The 14,075-nt window shown below is 34.7% G+C and overlaps 1 protein-coding gene and 1 long non-coding RNA gene across 6 annotated transcripts in view; one reads left to right on the top strand and one right to left on the bottom strand.

Moving 5' to 3' along the window:
• Positions 1-10,508, top strand: part of LOC129524405 (uncharacterized) — a 210,759-nt gene extending 200,251 nt beyond the window's left edge. For all 5 annotated transcript variants that reach the window (XR_010134966.1, XR_010134967.1, XR_010134965.1 and 2 more), the window contains one exon: positions 8,099-10,508. This is a non-coding gene — a long non-coding RNA (uncharacterized lncRNA). The remainder of the gene's footprint in view (positions 1-8,098) is intronic.
• The window catches only part of LOC101150478 (transient receptor potential cation channel subfamily A member 1), a 53,276-nt gene that overhangs the window by 22,097 nt on the left and 17,104 nt on the right, over positions 1-14,075 (bottom strand). Inside the window, exons 9-17 of the mRNA XM_019032873.4 lie at positions 13,248-13,347; positions 12,470-12,570; positions 11,231-11,400; positions 10,981-11,145; positions 9,307-9,421; positions 8,159-8,325; positions 6,337-6,430; positions 2,708-2,767; positions 2,074-2,169 (exon numbers count right to left, since the gene is read on the bottom strand). Coding sequence (XP_018888418.2) covers positions 2,074-2,169; positions 2,708-2,767; positions 6,337-6,430; positions 8,159-8,325; positions 9,307-9,421; positions 10,981-11,145; positions 11,231-11,400; positions 12,470-12,570; positions 13,248-13,347 — 1,068 coding nt within the window. The remainder of the gene's footprint in view (positions 1-2,073; positions 2,170-2,707; positions 2,768-6,336; positions 6,431-8,158; positions 8,326-9,306; positions 9,422-10,980; positions 11,146-11,230; positions 11,401-12,469; positions 12,571-13,247; positions 13,348-14,075) is intronic.

The following is a 14,075-nucleotide window of genomic DNA, read 5'->3' as shown; positions in this document are numbered from 1 at the left end:
ATAAAAAATATGGAAAAATATTTGTGAGAGTAATTCAAAATGTTACTATTAATATTTTTAAAACACCATACTAGAAACACACACAGATACTTGTTTTCAATGTGCTTTCATTAAAACAATCCTCTTACGTTTCTGAAATCTTGTAACTCTGCTTTTAAACTAATAACAAATACAGAAAACCTACCCCTTGAGGCATGCAAGTACATTGTTAAGTTTAAATATCACCCAAATAAAGTGTAAATAAGACTTAAAGTATCCAATGCATTTGTAGCTATGCTAATGGATTTTCCACAGTAGCTCTACTCTTGCATGCACCATTAATGAAAATAGCCTCTCACTGGCTCCAGTTTGTCTTAATCTCAGTATCTGATTTCTTATGTTCTCTATTTGGTGCATCTAGACTTTCAAATTTTCTGTGCACATTAATTTCTCATCAGGCCAGTTACCTTCCTAAAGAGCCCCACTCAGCTCACTTACAACTAAAGGAAGGTTTCATAAGCTATTAAGGCATTGTAGAATCGGGTGCTGGTTTGATATCTAGTACATTGCATTTATCTAAGTGAACCTATTTTATTTAAATTACACTTTGCTCATTGTTATATATTGTCTTTCTTTTTAGATGCTACATAGATCTTATTTCTTCCTATTCTTATTCTGATAATGAAGACAAAAATAGATACTTTTTTCTGATAGAAGTATTGCCTATTTTTAAAATTACAATTAAAAAACACATACATATGCAACAAATTTTCTAAGTATAACTGTAGTGTAGTTACTGTTAGATCACTGGGCTATCGATTATGAGCTATACTAATAGCAAAACATAACATACTCAAGGAGAGCTAAAGCGCTTACAGCAATGGTGAGTCAGTTGCCATCACCAGTGTTAAGGGCATAAAATCCCCACGAGTCTGCATTCTCCATACTCCAAGTGCTCAGTAAGCCTTATAGGTTTAACTTGGGTGACGGCTGCTACCATGGTCTGTACCAAAGTCTTCAATTTAGGGAAATGAGCTCATTGAAGGTGAGTAAAAATTCTTCATTGGCCTAGAGCAGTGTTGTCTAATAGAACTTTCTGCAATGACGAAAATGTTTTCTACCTGTGCAGTGCAATATGAGATCTGCAAGCCAAATGGGCTACTGAGCATTTAAAATGTGGCTAGTGTGACTGAAAAACAAATTTTTAACTTTATTTAATTTAAACTAGTTTTTAAGTTAGGAAGCCACATGCAACTATTGGTTCCCATACTAGATAGCCCAAATCTAGACCAAAATTTGCAACTCCAGTCCTCAAATATGTTTTGTTTTACATGCACACAATTTTAATTTGTTGCCAATATTTACACAATTGTGGGCTGCTATTGCCACATGGCAATGATTTGTTGAAACTAGTAGCCACTGTCCTTTTAACCAGAAGCCTAAGTTACTTGTCTGTTACTGTTTTCTCTGTAGTTATTTCAGTTTGAGACCTTTGATTTAGACTAAAGGGGATCAAATGCATTATTTTCATTGCTTCATTGGCTAGAAACGTAAAAGCATCTTTTTAAATAATAGCTACTTTTTAAAAGGTGTCTTGGGAAATTTAAGTCTATGCTGTCTCTTAAAAGCCTGCTTCCAATGGGGTTCATTCATCTGGAATATAAGATCTAAGAACCTCTGAATGGTCAGTTTACCTTGGAGCCCAGTGGCTAGCTGAACTTAGAAGCTGTGGCTGTGAAATATCACCTCTTGCATTTTCCTGCGGTTTACACTGGAGAAAACTCTTGAATATGTAGGTGGATAGAGGTGGCAAGCAAGTGTTAACCTGTGTTGTCCATGGTTTATTTGATTCTGGATTGGAGCAGGTCTTACGTGACCATTAGAAATGAAGTGTAGAACTTTATAGCAATTGAAAAACAGGATTGCTTTCTTTATTAAAAAATAAAGGTTTGAGTCACATGGCAGACATAGACATAGAACTATGAAACTGGAATTCTCTCCATCCATCAAGTATTAAAACATTTTAGACTATTGTATCAAAACATTTTAGAACCCAACTAGAAACTATTTAGACAATGAAAACATTGAACTTACGTTGAGGGCTGTAAGAGGTTCATATATAACATCCTGTGTAGGTGTTTTTTTGGTGAATTCTAATGGACATTGAAGATATTTGAAATTATACTCAATCTGTAGAAGACAGAATTTTTTTTAAAAAAATGTACAGTTAGTCAAGTATAGAATCCCCAAAGTAATTCTTGAAAAAATCAAATACACAAGTTTACAATTCTGCTGAAAATTAAGTGATTTGAACAAAGTTGAGTTATTTCAAGTGGAGAAAGGAAATTAAGTTATTGCATATTAATTCTAAAAATAAATATCCTGGAAGGCTGTTATTCAATTGCTTTGTATCTCATAGGCATGGAAAGAGAGGAGTTCTCAAAAGATCATTTAGATCTTTTAGATCTTCATTATTAAGGCACAACTACTTAAGAAAATATAAAGACTAGAAACAACACTAAATGATGCTATTAGAAACTATTAAAATATTTGGGGAAAACTGAGAATGTAAGGGAAAAATTCTATCACAAGTAGATAATACAATAATATGACAAATTACATCAATACCATCTGCAGTAGATTACAGATCAATAGTAACAATATTTTAATATTTTTCAAAGAATTATAACAAAATAAATTTCAGATAATGATGATAAAATAAACTTACATAGTAGTCTCGGCAGGACTTGTCTTCTGTGGAATGCAACATGCAGAAATCTAACAGTACCTTTGAAAGAGAAAAACCAGCTAAGATATTGGGGCAGTACACTACATATTAGGAAAGATTTTATCCTATTTCTGAAATAATACACAAGACATTTCCTTTCCTTTCCTTGGTTTCTTGCATCTCAAGAATAAATTATAATCTATGTCATTCAGGAACAAAGTTTAAAATACAAAATGTTACAAATACCTCTGCATGCCTCAGAAATACCAGTGATTCAGAAAAATACCATGTACTTGAAATAAAATTGCATGTACTAAAATCTAGGTAAGAGATATTCCACTAGTTGTGCCTAAGATTTGATGTCTTTCTGGACTTTTAGAGGATATATAGATTACAGGTTGAGCAATCCTAATCTGAAAGTGTGAAATTCTAAATGCTCCAAAATCCAAAATGTTTTGAGCACCGACATATTTCCATAAGTAGAAAATTCCACACATGAGTACTTAATACAAACTTTGTTTCATGCACAAAATTATTAATAATATTATATAAAATTACCTTCAGGCTATGCTTTTAAGGAGGGTATGAAACACAAATGAATTTTGTATCTACACTTGGATCCCATCCTTATGATGCCTCATTATATATAAGCCAATATTCTGAAATCCAAATCATTTCTGGTCCCAAGAAGTTGGGATAAAGGATAGTCAATCTGATTCCTTTGCTGAGTACCTTACTGTGACAACTTATTGTTCCTAATCAAGATTTTTCATCCCAGCAATGGAGTCTTTCTATGGTTTAGGTCCCATCTTCTGAACTGCCCCAGTCTGGAGTAATGTGTTTGCTTCTATACCTCATGTGCCAAGCAACACGGAGAGAGTATGTGTTTAGAGGGGGGTGGACAGGATGGTGGGGGATAGATGTTGTAATGAGAAATAGATGAAGACTCTCTAGATACTTAACTCAGGGAAAGAACACTTATGGGGTCAATAGAGCCACCTCTATGGTGTGTGAACAACTGTTTTTGTGGGGCTGCATAAATGATTTGAGACACCCCAAATCTAGTGGTCCAAATTTATGGTCCTGAGAAAGAAATATCACCTAGCCAGGCTGCCCTCTTGGAACCAGGACTAGACACAATACCCCATATGGCCCCATCAATGCATCTAGGACCTCCTGGGGCATCTGGTGAACCTGTAGAACTTGAGGGTAGAGGGTCAGACTATATCCAGAAGGGAAGAAACAGGGCCCTGGCTGGTCTCGGGTACCAAAGGGACTAAGAAAATTACAAGGAAGTCTCTGTTGGTGACTAGATAGCAGTACTGGAGGTCACAACAACCATCATGAAAAATAAAGACAAGACTAGCCAGTAGTGCTGTGCAAGGCAGAAACAGGCAGGTCTGGTTGTTATAGTTTGAAAACTGGATAATAATCAATGTGTGCAAAATAAAGGATGGGCTGTCTTGGGTGGGGGCTGGGGAGATTTCAAGAGCAACTTTTCAGAAATGTTGTATAAGTATTTCAAATGCATTATGTCCGGCTAAATTAAGACATGTAAGTTCATTTATTTTGCTGAAAAGTAGTCACAATATAAAAGTAATTAAATCATTATAGAAAATTACCTAGAAAATATAGTAGCATAAAGAAGAAATTAAAAACTAATCCTAATCCTATAACAGATAATTCTTATTAACATTTTGGTATAATTTCAACTGTTTACTATGTTTCCACATGTGAATATTTCAACATTGTTTTACAATTATAAATAATGTTGCAGGAAACATTCTGTAAAAATCTGTATCTCTGATTATTCATCAAGACAGATTTCAACAACAGTAACTACAGAATAAGAAAGTTTGAGATTAAGTATTTATGTGTCCCTTTGATGAGATGTAGGCACCTAAAAAGTTAATCTGTATGCCATTTGTGTACTGGACTGGCTCCAATTTTCATTAGGCATCATAAAAAAACTGTCCAAAACATTTAGTGCACAGGAAGTCCTTGTTCAATAAATAAAAAACAATAAGTGCTAGTAGTACTAATAACCACATAAGCAGCACAAAAATAGCAGGAGGTGTATTATGTACAAACCATTATCCTTAGCACTTTATATGTTTTACCCCCACTTTTGTAATCACTTTGTAAGATCAGTATTAGCATCATTATTTTAGAAATAGAGAAAACAGAAAATAATGCTCAGAGAGGTGAAATGACTTGCCTAAAACAACACAGCAAAAGGCAGCACCAGGATTAAATCCCAGGACCTCCAGAAGGCTCCAAATCTGGTCTTCTATTCCCTGTGTCACTATATCTTACTGCCTCCTCCAGCATTTGTATATATTTTTCCTTTGCATGACATCTGAAGTCATTCTGCCTTTCTTGGTTATTCTATGTCTGTCCCAACCCTCAAATCCCAACTTTCCCAGATTGCTTATTTGCATCCTTTAATACTCATCTGCTCAACAATTTGTGCATGTTTGTCTTGTCTGGGGTGTCCGGTCATATGCTAGTGTATATTTAACGTAGCAAAAGGAGTCACATGTTTAAAAACCCACAGAAGCCAGGCAAGTAATGTAAATGAAAGAACCATGCCAGGCATAAGAGCTTTTTTCCATTGTTCTTGAGATGTTGGCTATACTTGGGCAAGCTTTTATCTTCACAGTTTGGATAAAGTCATAATTCAATACTTCTCTACTATAAGGAAAGCAATTGCATAAGAATGACAATATGTGACAACTAGGCACTGGAGCCCAATATACAAAAGGGAGAGGTGGGGCATTTTATTTTATTTATTTTTATTTTTATTTTTTTACCATACCTTAAGTTCTAGGGTACATGTGCACAACGTGCAGGTTTGTTACATGTATACATGAGCCATGTTGGTTTGCTGCACCCATTAACTTGTCATTTACATTAGGTATTTATCCTAATGCTATCACTCCCCTCTCCCCCTACCCCACGACAGGCCCCGGTGTGTGATGTTCCCCACCCTGTGTCCAAGTGTTCTCATTGTTCAATTCCCACCTATGAGTGAGAACATGTGGTGTTTGGTTTTCTGTCCTTGTGACAGTTTGCTCAGAATGATGGTTTCCAGCTTCATCCATGTTTTTAAATAGGAGAGTGATTGTCCCATCCATGGGAAGCAGCTGGTGCTGAGCCCAGCAATTCCTGCCTTGTGAGAAGGCAGGCCCAGGTACAAGATCTCATTCTTATGAGAAGCTAGATACTTGGAGGAAAATATAACTGGAAGAAACCAGATACCTTAAGGAAAGCATCCTGGTTTCAAACATTAGCAATTCATGCACATTTGAAACAACAATAGCATGCATGCCAAGCGAAACATATACAAAAGCTTTACCAGCCAACAAACACCAGTTTGTAGTCTCTGTTATAGGTGTAGATTATTTAAATAAAAAATATGTTACCATATTATTCTCTATTAATATAATAACTAATAGGATTCTTTAATCCAAGAAGGCCTTCCTTAAACAGTTATTGTCTCATTTCCCTTACAGCCTATGGAAAATGAGAAGCTTTGTTTAAAGCTGGAAATTATTATTATTAGGTTGTGATTACAACAACATATGTCAAGCATAAACCCAGGAAGAATTTTGTTTTAGAGAATTTACCTTCATGCATTCAGGGAGGTATTCTATCATTTCTGTAATTGGACATTTATTGCCTGGAGAATTATGACTGAAAATCTTAAGACATTCATCCCATCTGTAAAAAATAAATAAGTAAGATAAGCACAGGTCTTCATCCTTCTGTTCTGTACAACAGCTGAAACTCAAGATTATTTCTTTAGGGGAAACCTAAACTTAAGCATATTCATGAAATGCAATGCTCACCCTTGGTTCCAACGGAACCAACACATAAAGCAAGATCAACTCAGTAATAGGATCCTTGTCCATTAATGGACATTAGGAATGTGGGCAAATTTCAGGATGGCTGTTATAATCATTGTTCTGTCTCTTTATCTAAATGCCATTCAAAGAAGCTGGGACTATATCTTCTTTTTCTCCTGAAGTTATGAAATGGTCAGTACTTACAGAGCTGACCACGTTGGGTAGAGATTCCGCATTCACATACCTACACCATCAGTGTAGTACTGGTCCCATATTTAATAACTAATACATGTGTACATCCTGTATTGAGTTAAACTACAAATTAACACATGTAAAGTGCATTGATAAGCATAGCCTCTGCCAGAACATTCCAGATTTTGCCCATTTTCTTCATCACCATCCAACTGAACAGGGTAAGACAGTGCTTACCATACCAAGGAGGAACTAAATCTATGGCAGGAGGCAAAGAATGGCCCATTTATCTCCAAGATCTTATCTAATTTTCTGTTAAACTCTATCAGTAAAACCCATCTAGTACATCTACATTATCAAAAGAAAAGTTTGGATTGAACACTTTCATTAAAAGTGCTTTAAAGGGACGATCAGTAGGACATTTTTTAGACTGCCCATGCTCAAAAACACAGGCTTGATGTGCCTTGAATATGAGATTGTTCGTTCTGTGTCCACTACTAGGTGACACTGGGCCCTCGTGCATATCTATCTGTGATTATTATAGAAAGTGATATTATAAAGATATTATGAGAAGTGAGACTAACTATCCTCTAACTTCATCACTAAAATTCCTTGGAGTATGGTTTAGAAACCCACCAACACCTGAACCCCTGGAGTCTCACAAGAGTGATGTGAAGCTTGGTTTTATGTGCCCACATTTTATTTTTTAAGAAATATAAACTAAAGATCAGAGAGGTTAAGCAATGTGCCTGTTGTCATCCAAAAGAATTCATTTATAAATTTAGGTAGACATTTAGAAATAACTGAAGGAGTATAATTGGATTGTTTGTAACACAAACGATAAATGCTCCATGATGTGATTATCATGCATTGCATGGCTGTATCAAAGCACCTCATGTACCTGATACATATATACACCTACTATTTACCCACACAAATTAAAAATAAAAATGGCCAGGCACAGTGGCTCATGTCTGTAATGCCAGTACTTTGGGAGGCCGAGGTGGGCGAATCACTTGAGCCCAGGAGTTTGAGACCAGCTTGGCTAACATGGTGAAACCACGTCTCAGTGAAAAATACAAAAATTAGCTGGGCATGCTGGCTCATGCCTATAGTCCCAGCTACTCAGGAGGCTGAGGCATGAGAATTGCTGAAGCCCGGGAGGCGGAGTTTGCAGTGAACAGAGATCACACCACTGCACTCCAGCCTGCGCGACAGAGCTAGACCTTTTCTAAAAATAAATAAATAAAAATAAAAAATAAAAAACCTTTAAAAAATTGATGTAAACAACTGATATTTTAAATTTTGATTAATGGCTGAAAATCATTTCTTTTCTCTTATTTTCTCTCAGACTTCAAATCATCCCAACACCAGAGAACACTAAATGACAGTGGACAGGACGACAGTGTACCTTTTGCTCCTGATGATGGTAAGAACAACCTCCTTCCTCTTATTGTGAAGTGCAAGGTGCAAAAAGGAGGCCTGCTGCTTGTTCAGGACTATGTCAGCATTGTGGCTCAGAAGAAGCGCAACGGCTTTGGCGTGGCCTTCCCTTGCAGCAAAGTGAAGTGCAGTGTTCTTTTGAAGAAAAACAGACACAGAAAATGTGGTGACAGTGTCTAATCTGTCTTATTTCACTGCTTAACTGCTTAAAAGACATTAGAGACACTATTTAATACCAAAATACATAGCACTTAAAACTGGTGTTCAGAATCAAGCTTCAAAATAATGAGTTTATAGTTCTAGCATGGTGTGTGTGCATGTGTGGGAAGTGGATCTGTGTGTGTGTGTGTGTGTGTGTGTGTGTGTGTGTGTGTGTGTGTGTGTGTGATAGAGAAAGAGAGAGAGAGAGAGAATGAATTCCAAGGCATTTGTTTTTGTTGCTTTTGCAATGGGATGATTCCACAAGGACAAAGGACAAGCTTTCAGGGTAAAGATGTTGGGTTGAACACAGAAGAAAATCCTCCTGAGACTGATCATTTGTAGAACACCGGCTTACAGATTTGGGGCTTCACAAGCTTGTAAATGTTTTTTAAAATCAGAGACCGTTATAAGTTTGCCAATTTTTAGTTCCCCCACTTAAAGACTTTTTTTTTTTAAAGGCAACAACAGTCTTCTATCCCCATCATTTTATGAACAAACGTACATTTCCAAAGTTACTCTCCCCAAAGGAAGGAAAGACATAATAGCACAATAAAGGGCAGTATTTCAAATCAATACACTTCAAAATAACACTTATCTTAATGAAAACTCACTGCCGCCTTCATTTCTCTGGACCTACCAGGGAGTAAACGCTTTACCATCAAATTTCAATGGCCTGTGGACCTCGCTGCTCTGTAAGACTGGAGGTTTCCCCAACATTCACCCACCCCTTGGTATTCTCCCAATTCTGTTGCCTTTTGATTCATACTTCACCTCAAGAATCCACTTGCTAAACACCCAACAAAAGGCTGGGAATAGAGCAAGGAAGGTAAAAGGTGTCTAGGAGAGTTTTCTGGCAATGTTGGAAGTTTCTGCTATATCGAGATTTTGGGTAAGCATGAGGACCACAGTACATACCCCGTCTTCATCCAGGCGATCTGTGCACTTCAAATTAGTATCAAGAATGACCTTCATGGTCTGAGTGTACCCGCCCATGGACGCATGATGCAAAGCTGTCCAGCCATTGTGGTCACTGGTAAAGAGTTAAGAAAAGATGTGTACATACACTTAACAGATGAAATGCGGGATGGGATGCCACTTGGCTTATTCTAGGTAAATCTGATGACAACAAAAAGCATAATTGAGATCTGGCAACTAAATATTTATAAAACATTTATAATAAATGAGCTAATTCCAAGCTCCATGATCTTAAATGACCTATTTCTAATGTGATTCACACATGTTTTTTACTTAGTGGTTTAAAATATGAAAGTATATAAACACATTACCAAACACTTTGGGGTAGGAGAAGTACGCTTAGCATGTCTGTGTCATACATAAATTTTTTAAAGCTATAATGAACTGATACACATTAATTTAAATCTTGTTTTATTCTTTCAATGAATACTGTATCAAAATTTTTTTATGAAGTAATGTTAATCTTTGTGGTCAATAGTTATTGGTAATACTACTAATAATATGGTACATGGCTATAAGATACTTAGCTTAGTGTCAGTTATTATTCTAAGAGTTTAAATCTGAAAAGCTTCCCTCTTGTGCTCTGAAAAATGCTTACTCAATTGCTTTGAAAAATGTTTATCCTTTTCCACAGAAATTCAAGATGTAAATACAACGAAGCCTTGTCATATTAGTTATCTTTTTTCAAATTAGACAGAAAAAAATTCGTGACACTATTTAATTTCAGTGCTAGTGAGCAGATGTTTTAGGGTGCAAGAGCCATGTTGCTATTTCAGTTATGATGTAATTAAGCAACAACTGTCTGGCCTGGGTCTACTTGGGTCCCCTTTGCAGGTCAGTTGCTTGGTGTTTCTTTGTAAACCAGAAAAAACTGAGCAAAACATTCATTCTTGTAGCTGTAGCACCAATTTGCTGGCATCAATATTATGGTCAGGAAATGTGTTTTTGAACATTAGCCTAATAAGCTCTTTGCTACTGCTATGGTAAGATATCAAATGAAAAACCTCTGTAAAACATTTCCAGGTTTTTTCTTTCTTATCACAATATCATTTAATTATGCCACATATTTTATTATACTTACATATTTTAACTTTGTTTCTTGTACTTGAGTTCATTTAAGTATAATAAAATTCAGAAATTTTTACCGTCTCCTGTTGTCATTTAAAGGGAACTTTTTATGCCTACCATTCATCAGATTGAATGAAAAGTAGAGTATTTGAACTTGTATGTTTTGTGTGTGTGTGTACGTGCATACACACATACACAACCACAGTTTTGTATCTATATAGGAATATGGCAGCATGATGAGGTAAAATATGAGAAACTATGTTTCAAAGAAAGGTTCTGAGAAAGACTGCACAAAGCCAATTATTCTGTGACCTTGAACAAGGTTCTTCAACGCTATAAACTTCAAAGTCTTTGTCAGCTGGAAATAATACTGACTTCCCTTTCAGTATTATTAGAAGTTACATATGTTTTGATGATAAAATAAATTGGATAAAAGTACTCAGTGAGATATAAAGTTAGACCTCATAATTAAAAATATAATGAAAAGATAGCCTGAAAATGGCTAATTAAAGAAATTATATAAACACTCCGATCATATATCCTCACCTGAGAAACAATGCACCTTTTTTCAGAAGAAGCTGAACTACTTTATCATGTCCATTCTTTGCTGCCAGATGGAGAGGAGTCATTCCATGAAGGTCACCTTCATTCAGAAGCCTCGTATCACTTATGTCTTGTAGGAGCCTCTGACAGGTATTGATACGCCCATAACTTGGAAAAAATTAGGTTTCATATTTTCAAGGCAAATATTAAACAGAAAGAAAACATGTTCATACATTGCTAGACTGACCCTTACCTGGCTGCAAAATGCAGAGGTGATTTCTTATCTTTGCTTTTGGAATGAATGGACACATTAAAGCCAAGTAGGTTATTTACAGAACCAGGGCCCCCCTGTCTACATGCATAATGTAGAGGAGTACACCCATCATTGTCTTCATCCATTACCAGCTCTTTGATCTGTTGCATCTATAGGAAAAAATTAATATCATACAAATAACTCTGCTATTATGCTAAAATGATGGTTTTCAAACTATTCTGTAGGAAAATATTTTCCAACAAGGGTCAATATGTATTCCTTGGGGCAAAAATTGTAAATAACCTAAAGGATTTGAGAGTAAAATAAATATAAATATGAATGAAGTTGAATGCTCTGTCTTCATGTAATGTACATTACCATATTAGTGTACATTACTGTATTAAAGGATCTGAGAGATCATGCCAATAGGAAAATGTACTTAACATTTTTAACTCAGCATTTTTCAAATATATTTGATCATGGCCCTTCCCTCTGCCCCTCCTCTTATTTCCTCCCACCCCCAAATAACACCCAACAGCTTCATGTTAATATGTTCTGTTAGGTAAAATGGATGGGATGTAAACATTAGGTTTATTTTATGTTTTATATGTATAGTAAATAAAAAATGAATGATAAATGAGAAGCTTAAGCCTATCAATTAATATTTTGTTATTTTTTAAATATTCAAATACATATATATTTTGATTATTAAAGACAGTGGCAATATTGAAATCTATTGATGATAAAAATATGATGTATTTCACATACATGTGCTAGTCACTCAGTAAGTATTAGCTGGTGAATATAAATATAAAAATAATGCTCTCAACCTCTCCTCAGCAAGTCAAGTATGCTGAGTAATTTTTCTTAATTGATGGTGGAGTATTGATAATTCATTCTTATATTTGGCTTTTCCACTGATATGCAAATCATAATGGTCAAAGAATGAAGAAAATCAAACTAATTAAGGATGTTATCTTTATCATAGATGATTGCATATTAAGTTTCTTTGTAAGTTAAAAAACTCAGTCTCACTACAATTAATTATCATTGTCATCATCATCACCACCACCACCATCACCATGTTGTAACTAAATAGTCAAATATGTCATCTTTATTTTAAAACATTTTAAAAATTCCAGAATCAGTTTATATAATAACAAAAATTATAATAAACAAAATTAGTTTATTTTCTGTTGAACCCAACTCAGTTAATGGCAATCCACAGATATACATTACCTGCATAAATTCAGGTCGCAGATTTTTTAATCCATAAGGTTGCTGTACAGTTAAATGCAGAAAATTACGTCCAAAATTATCTTTTATGTCTACTTGGGCACCTAAAAAAAACACTATGTAAATATAAATTCTATTCACTTATTTAAAGCATTGTTTACGTGGATTTTCAACTTAGCAAAAAAAAAATTTGACTTAAAATATTGTCGACCTTTAGTTTACAGGAAATTGTGTTTAGATGAGAAAACTAAACATATTTAAAATCAGGTTTAACTTACTCTGTGTGTGTGTGTGTGTCTGTATGTGTAAGTGGGGTAGAAAATATGTGATGCATTACATAAATACATGAAGCCTTACCTTTTAAAGCATAAAATATAAGTATAGACACATTAGAGATCAAGAAAGAAGAAGATAGCAGAGAAGGACACCTTGCTCCTTTGTTATCAGAGGCCCAGGTTAGAATCTAAAACAGGGAAAGTTATAGTACCTGCACCACATAGGACTGATACATTGAAAGACAGTTAATTAAATGTTCAGCAAATGCCTGGAATATAACAATTGCTTTATAAATGTTCTGTACTATTGTTCTGAAATTATCTTTTTAAGTATGCTCCCTTACTGGACAGAAAATTATTCTAGACATGAAAAGTGTTCTGTTTATTTTTGAATTCACAACACCTGGCCCAGGGCCTTGCACACAATAGATGGTGGCACACAATGAATGTTCATCCAACCAAATTGAGTAGTACTTCAAAAGACTTGGCTTGTTCCCTCTTGGTACCTTTAGAGAGTAGCAAATTTACAATATTCCAAGATGCAGAGGCAGTTGCTAATATAAGTGGAGAGCGTCCTTCAGAATCGATCTTGTTAATATCTGCTCCCTAAAAATCAAACAAACCATTCAACAAAGAGCTTAGAAACAGATAAATCATAATATATTGTAATCTCTAACTAATGGTAATTCATTGATATAGAGTGTCTATATTATGGCTAGCACTGAACCATATGACTAGTTATAGAATTATTTGAAAGTTTCCCATAGTTCATATGTTGTATCATCAGAAATCAAGAAATTCGTTTATAATTTCAACAAGAAATTATTCTCACATATTAGGCTTTTTACTGACACCTGGCAATAGCTCTTGTTACCGCTTGAACCATAAAAATAATATCTTTTTACTTAGATCAATAGTTTAGTTTCCACTGCAAGAAATAATTTTTAAATGTCTATAATTTTAAAAGTCTCCCAAATTCATTACATATATGATTTAAGAAACATTTACAAAACACCATTCACTTTTTTAAAAAATCCTATTTTATTGGAAATAGATGAACTGAAATAATTGAATCTAAATCACTCAAATTCTAAAGTAAAACTTTAGCCAAACATTTATTTAAGAAAATTTATATTTAAAAATCACATTAAATATATATTTTTAAATGAATAAGTCAATGTTAACCACTACATATTATAATATTTGATATGACAAGAAATCAAAGGCCTTTTAAAATTTCATGGAAATAATCCTGTATTTTATATAGGGTAATAAAAACAGCTTAAAATCCAAACGTGAATATTTCTTTGTTCTTTTGGGGCCCAATGAATATA

The sequence above is a fragment of the Gorilla gorilla genome, chromosome 7 (assembly GCF_029281585.2).
Source record: "Gorilla gorilla gorilla isolate KB3781 chromosome 7, NHGRI_mGorGor1-v2.1_pri, whole genome shotgun sequence".
Taxonomy (NCBI): domain Eukaryota; kingdom Metazoa; phylum Chordata; class Mammalia; order Primates; family Hominidae; genus Gorilla; species Gorilla gorilla.
The sequence above is the reverse complement of the archived record's forward strand: the minus strand, read 5'-3'. Positions and strand labels throughout refer to the sequence as shown.